This window comes from Manacus vitellinus, unplaced genomic scaffold (genome assembly GCF_001715985.3).
Source record: "Manacus vitellinus isolate BGI_N305 unplaced genomic scaffold, ASM171598v3 scaffold_2_pilon, whole genome shotgun sequence".
Classification (NCBI taxonomy): domain Eukaryota; kingdom Metazoa; phylum Chordata; class Aves; order Passeriformes; family Pipridae; genus Manacus; species Manacus vitellinus.
The window spans coordinates 49,598,437-49,614,322 of record NW_021940208.1 but is presented as its reverse complement, the minus strand read 5'-3'; the positions used below and the strand labels follow the sequence as shown (position 1 = coordinate 49,614,322).

Genomic DNA, 15,886 nt, shown 5'->3' with positions numbered 1-15,886 from the left:
AGAAATAAATTCTACAATCATTCAAAGAGGTGAGATGTGTGAGAAGTCTGAGCCCAACACATTGTCTCTCAAAAATTAATCTGATGTGAGTTGCTGCACCACTTTTTCAAACAAACACTGTCTTTCGATATGGTCATGGAAATCCAAATCTAGAAACATGACATTTACGTTCAGAACATAAACAACTACTGCTCATCAGATTATGTAAGGACTGATTATACTGTGTGTTTTTCCTTGAGATTTTACGAGAGTTTGCTTCATCTCTCGTCAATAAACGACATTACTTTCAAGACAGGCTTAGTGAAGGGAAAAGAAAAACAAAACTAATTGAACTTATTTTCCTTCTTGCAACACCTAGAAATCACCCAGGTAGTTTTCAAAATTTCATTTAAGTTCTAAGTTAAGAAAGCAACAGATTGCAGGTGATTTTAACAATTAACTCAGAATGTAAATGAATGGACATCACATATTGGCTCAATTTTAAAATCTGAATCCAGAAAACTTATATCAAGTTCAATCTAGATCTTTATGAGTAAATGTCCTAAAATTAGTTTTTTCATTGCTTAGAATCCCTTCTATTTAAGGTCTGGACAGAAAATGAATGACAAATACATAACAAATAGAAATAATTTATTATATTTTATCAAAAATTCACTAGAATAATTACAAAGCTTAAATCATAAATGCCACAAGAGTCTGCCCTTTTTATTACTTTTCTTCTTTAAGACTTTTTCTTTCTTATTCCTCTCTTGCCCCGTGATCTGTTTTTTCTGCCCTCAAACACAGGTTTGGCAGTCACCATGACTACATTTCCCAGGTCTTCCTCCTCATCACTTGAGCTACTGCACCCCTTTTTCTCTTTATGGTCTGCAGTCTCTGTCGTAGAGGTGTTTTTCCTCCTTTTGCTCTTGCCTAAATCTCTACTACCTGATTCCTCTGAGGAGTCACTAGAGGTTTCTGAAAGATGCAAATTTCCAATAAAACCACCTCCATATAAACATTCTTTTCTGGAATCTGAGTGTTTTCTTCTCTTTCCCCTCTGGGCTTTTGTTGCCACAGTTAGATTTGCGCAGCCTGTGGTACCTTCCCCTTTTGTTTTCTCATGCTGTTCAAGTTCCATCTCTGTAACAGCAGTGGTCTCCTGAATTTCATCGTCTGCTTCTTTTTCCTTTCTCTTCAGGCAAGTCACAGCTCTGCGCAGTCTCTGACTTTTAATAGCTAGTTTTTCATGCTGCTCTAGTCTGAAGAATGAATCAATTCGAAGCTGAGTCTATCAAAAATAAAACAGAAAAACACCTTTAAATAGGATAGGAATTCAGTTGTTATCTCAGCTATGCTATAAGCCACCCAAAACTAAAGCAGGACAAAGGACTAATGAAATTAATACATGTGCACATAGATGTGAACAATAAGATGCATTATTAAGTAATACCTATATCTTATTATAAATTATACAACAAGAACCTTTACAGAAACCAAATAAGTAGCAACCTCCAGTGAAATTCATAAACATTGTACTGTTGATGATTAGACATATGTTGCTATTTTCAACCCTAATACAGAGAACCTCTGTAGTGCTCTTAAGGATGTCCTTACAAACACATCCTTAGCTTCAAGCTGTTAAAACAGCAGAATGTTTACTAAGTAAATGTTGTAAGTGCACTTCACATTTGTGCCTGCAAGTGCAACACACAGTCATTTGACTCAAGTTCGTTGTACCACATGCTGCTACAGTATAATTCCGAAGAGCAGAACTAGAAGTAGTCATACAGGATGGATCTGTGCTATTCAACCACAGCCAGGCTTATTGTAGAGACTAAGCTAGCCCTCTATATTTTCCCTAAAATTGTCTAAGAGAAACAGACGCTTCCAAAGGATGCTCAAGTCAACCTGAAAGTATAACTATTTAACCATGGGGTTTGGTACCTTTCAATCCTTTGAGTGATACAGAGAACTTAGAACACTGGTTTAGACAACATATCTACCTCGTATATGACAAAAGGAGAAAACAGCCTGAGATTGGGTGATCAATTTCACAACTGACTTCGACAGTTTTCACAGTATGCATCACTATTCCCTTTCAGCTTTTATTAAAGTTGACAGAACATTTGTTTGGAAATTAGAACAATATTATTAATGGGCACTTGCTCAACAGTTCAGCCTGCACTCCTCCTCAAAGGATATGTATGGCATCAAATGGGCAGTATCACTTCACCAAAACCTTAGGGGCATTTTTATAAATACTTTTTAGAGACAGCATATTGTCTTTTAAAATTACTAAAGTTGCTTGAGGTACCTGTAGCGTCAACTACATCCAGAAGAAACAGCAGCCTCGATTTGAGATAGGTGCTTGATAGATAATAAAATTTGAGACCAACAATTGAAATTATGTAGAGTCCCTCACAGCACATTCAAATCATACAGAAATGAAGTCTGGAGAAGTACATTTAATGATTTAAATATATATACATAAAGATTATAAAACATATGACCAAAGCCCGGTTTTTGAGAAACATATTTTAGTTTAAATCCTTGCTCTTAATTTTAAAATGCTTCTCACAATTTTCCAGTTGCCCTTAAACTATAGGTTTTATACTTTACCTGCTGCACATTCAGCTGTTTCATCACAGGCAAAAGGATTCCATCTATCTTTGCTGTAGTCCAGCCAAAGTGATCCTTACAGAATGTGCAGAAAGTCAAAGAACTTTACAAAATGGCTATTAACTACTATTGTGTAAACACATAAAATGAAAATTCCTCAAGTAAACAATGTCTGTCGGAAAGTTGCTCCAGTTCAAAAGTTCTTCTAGTACAAAACTAGAGAAAAGACTCTAAGTTATAATAGCTGGTTTATGTGGACTGTTCCAGTATTACACTATGCATCACGAATCACACTGTTACATCTCCAATAGTTGCAGAACCTTTTCTCTAATATCAACAATTCCAAAGGCATGTTTCAGTGAAGACAGAACTCACTTTGGCTATACAGTATTGTCATAAGACAAAATACCTATAAATAAACCTTACTTTTACACTTGCACACACTGGAAATTCCATTTACTGTTTAAAACACTATCAGCTCTGCATGCATTGCCATCTACTTTTCAACAATCCACTGTAGCTCAGACTGCAACAGATTCAAAAAACAGACATTATTGGAAGAAATGCAGGGAATAACGAGGGACAAAGTGCAGATTGAAACACCATTTCTGATTAGGCTTTGAGACTTATTCATGGAAAAATGGCAAACATACACCAAGAGTGTGCAAACAATCCCACTCACTCTAAGTCTAGAAACAGGCACAGGACAGTTACAGAAGCAGGAGGATCGAAACTAATTAGTTAGGTCAGCTACAAGATTCTCTTTCCACACAAAGCAAAGCAGCCCACTCTCTAGGAGGGCACAGCAGCCTTGAGTACCACACAAGCATGGCTGCATTCCCTTCCATTCCAGAGCTGGTGTCATTTTAGGAAAGCGCATGCAGATAGGGCTGGAGGCCCCTCACACCCAAGAGATGTTAAGAACTTGCCACTCCATTACTGACTCACTAACACACTTTATGAACTTTGAGTACTTTTACCTAACAAGTCCTACCATACAGTAAAAGGATATTCTCTGATCTGCTCTAAGTCAGGCTTCCCCCAGGTGAACGAACTCCTTGTCTCATCCACCACAGGCTTCAGGTATGCTTCTGCCACTGCTGGATTTGGGAAACCTGAAGAAAGCTGCAGCTCCCGTAGTTTCTTCTTGACCTTGGTATCATGTGGATTAGGTCTCAATTTCTTATTCTTCTGAGCCTCATTCCACCACTCACTGAAAAACAGAGATTATTAATTTGCCTCCATAACATATAATTTGAAGTATCAAGAGCCACCATGCTTATTTCAATAGCCTTAGTCTCTCTACTTCAGTTGCTACAAGGTATGAGGTAGAAAATTTCTAAATAAAGGACGGTCAAAGTGATAAATAATCTGAAAGCAGAAAAGACAAAACACACACATTAAATGCAGCCATTGTAAGCCACAGTAGTAAACATCACCTGTATTCCCCATAAATTGCTAAACAGAAGACCCTAACTTCAGCCTCACTTCCACACACAAGGATCATTTTTGGAGATTTTTTTGGTATGAAAGGGGAAAAAAAAGAAAACAAAAAGAAAACCCAAACCAAACCAACCCCAACAAAACCAACCAACCAAACAAAAAACCCAAACAAAAAACCAAACCTTCTAACCATCCTTGCCTTTGCCAATACAACTGCCTTGGCCCTCTTCAAATCTTGCTCTTCCCCACAGCCTACCTGTCTGTCTCTTTCCAGGTCATCCATCCTCTTTCCTCTATGAACAAGCTATAGCAACTTCTCACAAACTCAGGCAGAATAAACCTCTGCTCCATTATGGATCCAGCTCTGCAATGAACTCTGAGGCAGTCACACAGTTTTACAGCTATTCTATTTCGCTGTAATTGCTCACTTATTGTAATCACTGTATCAATATGTCACCTTATTTACCTATCATTTCAAATAGCGATATAATGGAGACACATGTTTTGCAGCTTAGTCTCCTTAATGATGGTCAAAGATGGTCATATGTCTTGGTGCATGCTTAAGCAGCAGCAAAGCATATTCATTTTCATAACACGGAGAGACAAAAGAGCAAAATAGAATGAAGCATACGCAAATTTTAAGAGTGGTTCTAAGCCATGCCCAGGAAATTCATTTAAAATCTCCATCGCTGTTACGAAGCCAACATTTGGGATGCCCTCAGTGTAGTCACTTCCAAGCAAGTACGCCAAATTAATTAGCTTGCTTCTATCCAGCCCTGTAAAAGAAAGTGCATAAACCAAATAAAACCAGTGGATTCAGCATTTATTCTCTTACAAATTAAAAAATATTATCTGAAAGGTAAAAATCAAAAGGAAAGCAAAGACATTTACTCTGTAAAATTATATTTAGTTCAACATCAGAATTTGCTCAATTATATTCTAGAGCACTACAAATATGCTTCTGCTAGGTCAAGCACCAATAGTTGTGCTAACTGGGCAAATACATCTTGCCAAAATTAAACTGTTACAATGGACATCAAGAGGAATTTTTTCACAAAAAGGGTTGTTAAACATTGGAATAGGCTGCCTGGGGAGGTGGTGGATTCACCACTCCTGGAGGTGTTCAAGAAACAACTGGACATGGCACACAGTGCCACAGTATAGTTGGTAAGGTGGTGATCAGTCAAAGGCTGGACTCGATGACCTCAGAGGTCTTTTCCAACCTAAATGATTGTCTAATGTCAAAACCTTTGGGAAATTCAGGGTTGCTAAGAGATTTTACATTTATTTTATCCAATTACTGTCCTATTCCCATCTAATGCGGACTCAAATTTAATAATGCTTTAATAAAAAATGTTTAAATAAAAACATTCTGTTTGAATTCTAGCCCATAATATCAATGCCTCTGCTTCTTAAGCGTTCCCCAACTGGGAGCCTTTTGTTCTGTGCTGGTGCAGTTACTAAGTAGGCCAGAAGAGCCTGTGGAACAGCCAGAAAGAAGGAAAAACTCAGCCGACCACTTCTACTTGATATAAGGTATGAGGCAACCAGATTGATTTTTAGTGACCAGCTTCAATAATTTAGATTTAAATAAAAAATAACTTTAAAAAAATTCAATGCAGAAAAGGAGGAATGTGATTCTAAACACACAAAGCAAGATCATCATCATGCTAGTCAGGATATCTATCAAGAATGGAGTTAAGAAAGAATAATTGTGCAATGCATAGGAAAGAAGTAGCAGTACAAGGCTGCAGAGGAATGTGACATGAAGACTGATGGTGACTATTTTTCCCCAATAAATAAATAAAAGCTCTGGTTTATTACATTAATAACAGTTAAAAATCACACACATGCTTTTACAGCAATTCTTTCCAAGTAAGCTACAGTAGCATACTTCAGTAGGGGAAAAAATATTCCATTCAATTTGCTGGAAAAGAAACCAAAGATATATTTTTCATCACATAAAAATGGTATGAAATGTTACATGCTGAAGACATTAAAATATTACTTCAAAGTCTACAGCCTCTCAAATTTGAAAGTGTCAAAACTGATTTTAAGAATTCTGCTAGAAAAAGACATAATAACAAGTTTAACTCGGCTCATATTTTCCCTAATACACTATGTGACACTGAAGTTTAGTAGTTCAACAAAATTAGCAACAATTTGATTAGACTGAAGAGCAATCTGAAAGAAGGAAAAAATCTGTCAGTGTTAACTAAATGAAAAATGTTTTACATAGCATACACATATTTCTGATCCTCTTTTAACACATGTGTCAGTATGCCCAAAACTAACTTCCATTTCCAGAAGACTATAAATTTGATGACATCAGAATATAATTTTCCTACAACATCAGGAAAGTCATGCTAACATTTACCCAGGAACTGATATCATAGTTCATATCTCCAGCCTTGATGATCATCACATTAACTCAGTATATGAAACGCAGGAGTTTGTATATTCAGGGTGGTCAGTTGGCAGTAAAAACAGCAACCTAACTGAATGGCTTTAGAGACTACCCAAAGAACAGGCATTGTAATAACAGACACACAAAATTCTGTAGAAAACACAGTTTCAAAGAGACAGATGGCAGCGCTGTCTTATTTAAGACTGTGTTTAACAAACGAATACCTGAGGCTTACCTAGCTCATTTTGCAAATCAATATACTGATAATATTCTACGTATTTGTTCTGGCTGAAGAAATTTTTATAAACATGTCGTGCGCCAAATAACCAAACATCGCTGTCATCGGTGATTGTCCCAGAGGTCTGATCGGTAAGGTCCAGTATGGCACACTGTGCCTCTGCTTCCATCGGAGCTTCAATATATGGAATGCCAAACAGACGCAGAAGCTCCTGCAGGATGGAGGGAAAGTAACAATTCATCTAAAGAATTAACTTCTATTATACTTCTGCTTGACTTGGAACTGCTAGATTCACACTTGGGATGTATTTAATATTTGGCAGCAAATCTGAATTTCCCCTAAAAAGTGCCAAGCGCAGTTAAGTCAAGGGGGAAATTACACTTATCTCAGGCAGATAGTTCCACATAAGTCAAGCACTACTTGAGCACCCTATTAGCACAGAGTTTGAGAACCTGCTATCTTAATTGCACAAGCATACTTAACTACTGTGTTTTCCACAGCAAGGAGAAAATTCCATGCATTACAGTTACGTGGGCTCCATGAAAGAAAGACGCAGGTTAAATGAAAAAAAAAAAATCAATCATATTTTAAAAAATTGGTCATCACTTTAGCTAAGAAAATAGTTGAAAGCACCTGAGAAACATTCATATCAAGCAGGAAACAGTGGGCAGACTAATCATTCTTTGGATAGTGTTTTGATATACATGTATTTTGATGCGTTTTTGCTTTTATGGAATACATTAGTTAACTTCAGTTAAATATCCAACACGCACTAGGTTTACAGACTTGTGCTATTTACACAATTCTGGATTATGTTCCCCACCCAGCTAGAGGAAGAAAGGAGACCTATAATTAACAAAAATTACTAACAGCTTTTGAGTAAATTACCGGGATGGAGAAGTGAACGAAATCAAAATGACTCAGCAAATACTACCTGGCTTTCCAAGAACATCTGTCCTGTTACAGAAGCAGCAACACGCTCCTGCTGCTGTTTTTGAGACTGAAGCATATTCTGCTCAGTAGAAAGGTCCCTTTCTAATTCTTCTAGTTCTTCCTGAAAATATAAACCAAGACTTTCATTATTTCAACAATTCAGGTATACTTAGTTAAGTACAGCACTAAGTCTCTGGTTATAATTATTCTAGTAGTATATGATCCATTAATTCACACTCAGAAGTCGTTACAGCTTCTCTAATGCAGTACCAGGGATAGGTTGTCATCACCGTGCTAAACCCTTAAAGTTTCCCTCTGATTTCAGGGTGATTATGATTAACTATCTTTAAACAAAAATCAGTTCCTGTACAATTAGACACATATATGAGAAAATAATGAAACAATACAAAGCTGTCCAATAGTTTTCCTTAACAACTACTTGGAGACAAAGCACTCCATTAATAGCTCAAAACAAGTAACAAGGAGAATAAGTTACCAAACTGATGTCTTGCCACTCATCCACTGCATCTTTATTATCAGCTTCTCTTTCAACATTCTGAGCATTTCCCAGCTGCATTTCATCAGACTCCTTCAGCAGCTCCTGTGTGACAACATCAGGTCTGCCTGTCTCTACTTCTGAAAGCACTGTTTCATCACCCAGTTTTTCATCATATTTAGTAGGAAACTCAGCCTCATTACTGATTTCAGTATCCACTTCAATAAAGCTTGCTATTAAGAGAAAACAGATACTTGAACATATGCAGATTTAGATATAAGGATTGTGAAATTACACAAACCAAGTGGCTGACCATTAATACACCAGTTAAATTCAGTGTACACAACAACATGCTTTCCTGACTTTTTGTATTTTATACCCAGGTTTCAATGATAAAATGTGACACCAAGGGGAAAAACACAGCTCAGATTTTCTTCCCACCTCCTGTATGTGTAGGGACAGGTGTATTTAAAGCATTTCACACTGAGAGAAAAGGTTAACTTCAAATGACTACAAATATGCTAAGTTCCTATTTTTTATCTTTTTACACAATTAAAAAGCACATACCATCGGAATCACTGTCTTCAGACTGTGAAATCCCTTCTCTGTCCTCCTCAGGACCTCTTGCTTCTGGAAAAACTCTAATATGCTTCTGTACCTCAGATACATTCTCTTCTGTTTGTGAAATTACTTCCTCTATATTTTCAGAAATTTTCAAGTTTTTCTCATTTTTAGAAAGGTCTGTTGTTGCAGCATGAACCAAAGCCCCTATACTAGTTTGTACAGAGGAACAACTTGGTTTCTGCACACACAAATTCATATCCTTATCTTCCAAAGACTTTAAGTCCATTTTGGAACCATTTTCTTCTTTTTCTAAGTCTTCTTTGCCTTTCCTAGTATTTTCAATACAAGAATAATTTTCAGCTCTGGATATACCGATATCTTTGGGTGAAATATGATTTTTGGAACCATTTTCTTCTTTGTCTAAATCTTCTGTGTCTTTTCTAGTATTGTCAATAAATGAATAATTTTCCGCTCTGGATATATTGGTATCCCTGGGTGCAATACAGTTTTTTGAACCATTTTCTTCTTTGCTTAAATCTTCTTTGCCTTTTTTAGTATTGTCAGTAGAAGAGTAATTTTCAGCTGTGGATATACCAGTGTCTTTGGGTGTAATATGATTTTCTTCCAGCTTCTGACTTTTCTGTTCAAATTCAGCACCATGCATAGTCACTTGGATTGACGAACAAATTGTAGCTGTAAGTATGTTTTTTCCCTCCTTAACTTCAGGAATCTGCTCTTCCTCATCTGAGCTACTAAGCAGAAAATCTTTCACTTTTGATCTTTCTGGTAGCACTCCATCAGTTCTAATAATAACAACTTCCTCCCTTTTATCCTCATCACTCAGAGCTTGCTGAATTGCCCGTAGTGTTCTTGGAGACACACTGCCTTCCTCTGTTACATTCAATTGTCCTGTATCCAGTTCTTCTTCTGAGCTGCTTTCTACCATAGCAGCCTGGATAGCATGCAAAGTCCGAGGAGAGGGTGGTGCTGTCACCACATTATTATCTTTCTCTGTTTGCATCTTGTCAGATGCAACTGGCTTTGCATTAGCAGGAGATTCGTTGATTTTATTCAATTTAGTCAATTCAAGCATTTTTGATGAGGGTCCTGCAGTAGTTTCCAAGTCTCTATTTATAGCTTCTTTTGCTTGAATACCTGAAAGAAAGTTTTTTGTTGATTTTTTTGTTTTAGTAAAAAACTGCTTTATAATAACATTCCATTTTACATAATGAACATCATTATATAAAGATTAATAAACCACTTTTCTACAGGTTTACAGATCACAGTTAATTATGTACAATAGTAATGCACATTTCATACAAAGTATTGGCTACATGCGTCCATAAACAATATTCAGGGTTTTTTTTAAAAACTGCCAGTTGCAGAGTGTACACTCCAAACAAGAGGTTTTACAAAATTAAGACCTGACATACCCTTTATCAGAATATAGTGAGAAGTCTCTTCAGAGACCACCCTCCTTGATTCCACTTCTTTCACAAAACCACCTTCATTTTCATATTGTGTTTGGATTTCACCCGACTGCTGTTGATTCATTTCTTTTTGCACATTCTCTATGCACCGATTGAGGTTGCTTTTTTTAAGCAAGCCCCTAAGCTGGTACTGGGAAAACTCATTGGAGTCCTCAAAACAAAACAAAACAAAATGAAACAAAACAAAACAAACAAGTCAATTGAAATAAAATGCCCCTTTTAAGTAAGTTCATTTCCCACACTCTGGAGAGTGTGGAAACTCTTTTAAGAGTTCCTTTAAACACGTAACATTTGTGTTTTACTGACTGCTACACTCCCAAGTGACAGCAATACTATCCTGGTAACATGCAACAATTCTAAAAGGCACCAGTAGTTCTGACTGCTGGTTAAACATGAAATCTCAATTATGTGACCAACAAAACTTAGTTGGCTTGCAGAGGTCATTTCCATCTTAAAAAAGAAAGCAATTAAAACAGAATCCACACGTGGACCATTTTAAAATTATGATTCTTAGCCATCATTTGATCTGTACTTTCAAATCTAACTGCAGAAGCAGCACTGTAGGATTCTCCATTTGTCTCTGAGCAGCTTCAGCAACACATCTGCCTAAGTTACAAAAGCCTTTTCCCAGCTGCTAGCTCCCCTAACAACCTCAGGGTTTGGAATCCTAGCTGTGTTCATTCTGCCTGGTTTATCCACACCACTAGCTTGTTTTTGCAATTGAAATCTTGGGCATAATGCTGATGAGGCATGAGACAGAGCATGCTTTTTCTCGTTCTTGCCAAACTGAATTAGCTCTGCTAATTTTAGTGGAAATCAAGAGATAAGGCTGTTAAGAGTCATTATCTCATTGGATTTTTTTCCCCCTCAATATAACATCTCTTATTAAGTAGTCCAGGGAGTAAAGCTTTCTAGATGTGATCTGCTTACATAGTCCTCATCTGCATTAATGGCAATAGCTCCATTCTGTTGGCTTGAAAACTATTTTAAATATTACCTCTGGCATTGCTTCAAATAACGTTCTTCTTCGCTTTGTAAGTTCTTTAATATCAGTCAAGATCTCATGTTTTACTTCTGGAGGTAGCTTGTTGAAATCTTCTGATTCAATATCTACAGAATAAGGATTTTCACATAACTGTTCCTATAAAAATGGAAAATAACATAAAATATATATTTTTATATTACAGCACAGCAAAAATAGTAAAATATTTAGAGCATCATTCCAAACAACAAGACCAAAAAAAAGTCTTAAGAATTTTGTTGCTACTTCCTATATGGTAAAGAAAACAAGGAAAAAAAAGGTAACTGCTACATAATAAAACAATGTAAAGTACATAATTATTGATGTACATTATACAGAGAAACTTGGTTTTATTCTTTTTACAAAAAGATATTTAGTATAAATCACAGAAGTAGGTTCTATAGCCTCAGCTAGTCTGATTTTATCTTTCTAAAGAGGTTCTCCTGAATGAGAACTACTTCAAAGATAAACAGTATTTTCAAGAGTTTTTCTTTTTTTTTTTCTATTGATGAAAGCAGAGATAATTTTATTACTCATTATGTCTTCTCCTTAGGTTATATATTTCTCTTCTCCTCTTCCTGTGAGCACAACAGAAGCAAATACAGAATTTATCTGTGAAAACTCAAGGAATGAAATGCTTCAGCATCAGTTCATATGTGGAGAAGCACAGGAATTTTGTTAAATGCTGGTTTTTATATGCATACACATGTGCATAAATGCATACATGTCACGTAAATCATCAGAAAAACCAATTTTTTCTCAATATGTTCAGAGAAAGTAGTAAAAAGAAAAAAAAGAATACCATAAAAAATTTCTCTTCCGTTGTATCCTAGTGGAGAAATTACATTTATATTTCCTCATTATCAGGAAGTCTTAGAGTACCAAAAATTAACGTGTTTGCTTGAGAAGCAATGCTATAGTAAGACTTATATCTCCAAACAATTGGGTTTTTTTAAGCTTTTTGTTTATCTTTTAAGCATAGCACATGAATGAGAAGACTGTTCACAGTAACAGGGCAATTAGGTTGCACTTACTTGCAACATCTTTTTTTGGCTCACTCTCATTTGCCATTCTTTTTCTTCCTCCTCTTCTGAGCTAAAAATCACAAAGAGAAAACAAAAGGTGTAGATATTTACCCAGGAAAATAAAGTTCCTATTTAAAGCAAAAGGACATTAGTCATTGCTTTGGTAGTAAGTACAAAAATACATACGCACACACATATATATATATACATATACATACAAACACACATTATAAATACATACACAGGTCAAAAAGATCTGAGCAGAAAGCAAGAAGGCAGACTTATGTCAGCTAAAACTAGATTGAGACAACTGATGCTGCTTAAATCCTTATCTGATGGTCAGTGTTTAAAGTACATGAAAGGACAGATACACATAGAGCAATCTAACGCATAGCTTCATGTTCTCAGTTTTGTTGTCATATTTGACAGCACAAACAAAGTCTGCTTCTGCTGAACACGTCAGTGCTCTGAACAAGGGGACACAAAACAGAGTCATATAGGTAGCAGTCACCCAAGTTTGAGCAATCAGTCCCATTTAGTTGTACAGATATGGTCATAGAGACTGAGGTAGACCTTTCATCCTTAAACATGAATCCAGTGTAGAAATTTAATCTGTGGGCTGAAGGCTTCTTCTGTTACTTTCTCATAAGTAACTAGAAGGGTTCTGTGTACAGTTATAAACAAACCCTCCAAAAAGAAACTGAAATAAAATATAAATGAAAAATATACTTCATATATTATAGAATCTCATAGATCAAAGGCCTTTCAGCAGCATCAAAAAATGTGTTTAATGCTTTTATCCTAGTTTAAGTTATTTTTTTTAATTTTACCTACCTATTCTTCTCTTCATCTTCTAAAGCAGGCAATACATACATATCATCAATTTCTCCTCTTCGAACTTGTGTAATACTGGGCAAAACTTCATTGCTTAGGGAAAAGGAAAAAAAAACCCACAGTGAGTAACAGCTATATAAGGAATTATCTGACATTTATAAATGAGGGAAAAATAATTTTTATTCTTGCCTTTTTCCCGCAAGAGCAGTTTTGATAACATGTCTCTTCAAAAGCGTCTTCAAGAGTTTCTCTGTAGTTTCCCTGGAATCACTGATGGCAACTTCCTTTCTTTGTCTTCGCTTAGCCTGTGAAAGTAAGATTAACACCAACAAGATTTTGCCAGATGCTGAAGATGCACATCCAACATGTCACTGTTAAAATTCAGTGTGCTGAGCCTACGAGCTACTCCTAAATCATCCTACACTACTGGGGTCACAGTCTTCAAATCCTCTAAATCTACATCTGTTTCCTCTGTGGGACTTGGGAACAGCTTTCAGCTTCCGGGTACAAATGCCACAAGAGTTCATTCAGGTCCATTCTGGAGCATGATCCAGGCTTATGCCATCCTCTACTTCTCCACAACCTGGTTTCTATGGAAATCAAACCTGCCTCTATCAAAAGAGAGCTGCCGCATGCTCCAAGAGCTAACCCAGGTTGGGACTGCAGAGGACACTGCACAGCAGTGGCTTCAAGCCCTCCATCCTCACAGATCAGAAGCATAGGCAGAACACTAGGAAGAAAATTGAACATGGCTACTTAGTTTCAGCGGACGCACACCCTATTTTGCATTGCAATGACTCAGCAAAGGCACTTACCAAGGTTTGTCTCTTCAGAAGAGGCGCCTCTCCGTCAAAAACAAAGACAGGTCGAATTCGGAAAAACAGTAACTTGCAGAGCCGATGGAACAGAGTGAGGAGGTGAGCATTCCGTACGGAAACACCACCACGATCTCTGGCTCCCTTTATTGCTTGGTTCAACCAAATACTGATATCTTAAAGAACCACTGAGAGGAAAAACTGTGCTCTCTTACACATATACTACATTAAGTTTCTATAAAGTGCACATATTTGACTGAGTGGCTTTTGCCCACTGCTTCAGGCTTGGCTTATGGAAACCAAAATTATCCAAATAGCTGTGAACTTTGGAGAAGAATAAATTCTTGCCCTTATTGCCCTGCACAAAAAGTAGAGTGGAAGGAACTGTGGAGCAAGTACCTCCCCAATTATTTTTACACATAAATGAAGGCTAATTTCCCTCCACATCTTTCCAGTATTTGACCAAGCATACAGGATAGGAAAGTTAATTCTTAAGTATTTAATTTTTTTTATCTTACAGTCCTACAGAGTTTATTTATAAAGCACGTTTATTTATAAAGTATGTTTATTTATAAAGCACAAAATCCTAGAGTCCAACACTTTTGTAAGGAACCTATTCAGAAAAGCCTATTCTTCAAACGATAAAAACAGAAAGAGCTTACTATTCCACATATTATAAAGTATAAAATCCACCTACCAAAATGTTGTCAATTTAAAATTAATAACAACAATAATCATCATAATCACAACAAGAAAACATGATCACTTATAAGTAAGGGAAATAGTTAAGATAATCTCCTTCACAGTTTTGGTTCCCCGGCTTTACTTTTAAAGGATACCCACAGCAAGAATTTTCCCTTCTAGCGTTTCTGGGCTTATGGTTCTCCCGGTGCATTCGAGCAGCTTCCAAAGTCCTTGAACTCCCATGGTCCCTTCTTACCTGCTTTGAGAGAAAATCTATGAGGCAAAAAGAAGGGATAACCCAAAGACGATACGGCCCACGTCTGCTTCATTAAGGCGAACAGAAATAACGAGGCAGCCGTTCGGCCCGGGACCAGCTGGGGCAGGCGGGGGTCGTGGTGCTGGACCTGCGGCGGGAGCTCACCTGCGGCGGGGCAGGGAGCGGAGCCTGGCGGGGGACCCGGAAAGGCCGGACAGGCCCAGCGGCCTCTCCAGCCAGCGAGCGACAGGACACGCCCCGGCACCGCCCGGTACCGCCCGGCACCGCCCCGGCTCTTGCCCCGCGGCCCGCCGGGAAGCGCCGTGCGCGGGGCGGAGCCGGCGCCCCTTCCCGGCCTGCGAGGAGCCGCTCATTCCCGCCCCTCACTGGGAGGCCAGGCGGCTCCCACCGGCTTTTCTCCGCCCGCCGGGAGCGCCAGCATTCCTGAGAAGGGGGACTCTCTGCCTGCCCGGAGGAGAGCCGAGTACCGAACACCAGAGACTCACAGAATCGATTAGATTGGAAAGGACCTCTGAGATGATCGAGTCTAACCTATGAGCGAACACCACCGTGTCAACGAGACCAAGGCACTACGTCCCGTCTTCCCTTAAACAGCGCCAGGGTCGGTGACTCCACCGCCTCCCTGGGAAATCTATTCTAATATCACCCTGTGAAGAAATTCCTCCTTATGTCCAGCTTAAACCTTCCCTGTTGCAGCTCTTGTCCTCTTGTCCTCTTGTCCTGTCGCTGGTTGCCTGTGAAAAGAGACCGACGCCCATCAACCTCCTCTTTTTTTTCTTCCCGAACGTGATTTTCCTTGCAGCATGTGCTCTTGCCCACTCCGCTCCCACTGCAGCCACAGTGCCCCTCGCTGGACACACCCACCCCTGGGTGAATCCCTAGGGAAAGCTTCCTGAAGCATAACGCCGAGGACGTGGACTTTCCTCCTGCCAATGCTGGACGAATCCCATATACGGAGTACTCCGGATGAAATGTGACAGTCTCCATGTCCAGAGCAAAATAACTCTAAAACCAGTTAAGCATAGCAGCCGGCTACCATCAGAGGAGAGTCCCTGTTC

General features: G+C 38.2%; 1 protein-coding gene across 2 annotated transcripts; it reads right to left on the bottom strand.

The window, feature by feature from the left end:
* Positions 1 to 609: 609 nt before the first annotated feature.
* On the bottom strand, positions 610 to 15,332 carry LOC103756605 (DNA repair protein complementing XP-G cells). Of its 2 annotated transcripts, none has more exons than XM_018070998.2 (16): positions 15,314 to 15,332; positions 14,707 to 14,807; positions 13,868 to 14,043; positions 13,242 to 13,357; positions 13,053 to 13,145; positions 12,228 to 12,288; positions 11,170 to 11,313; positions 10,116 to 10,323; positions 8,686 to 9,837; positions 8,119 to 8,351; positions 7,624 to 7,743; positions 6,687 to 6,900; positions 4,676 to 4,820; positions 3,614 to 3,814; positions 2,602 to 2,686; positions 610 to 1,270 (listed from the first exon to the last, which is right to left on the bottom strand). In XM_018070998.2, exons 2-16 carry the CDS (start codon positions 14,792 to 14,794, stop codon positions 722 to 724), a joined length of 3,585 nt encoding a protein of 1,194 aa, XP_017926487.1. In that variant the 5' UTR covers positions 14,795 to 14,807; positions 15,314 to 15,332; the 3' UTR covers positions 610 to 721. The 2 variants fall into 2 exon arrangements, with proteins under 2 accessions (XP_017926487.1, XP_017926486.1); XM_018070997.2 differs by lacking the exon at positions 15,314 to 15,332 and adding an exon at positions 14,973 to 15,069.
* Positions 15,333 to 15,886: the final 554 nt, after the last annotated feature.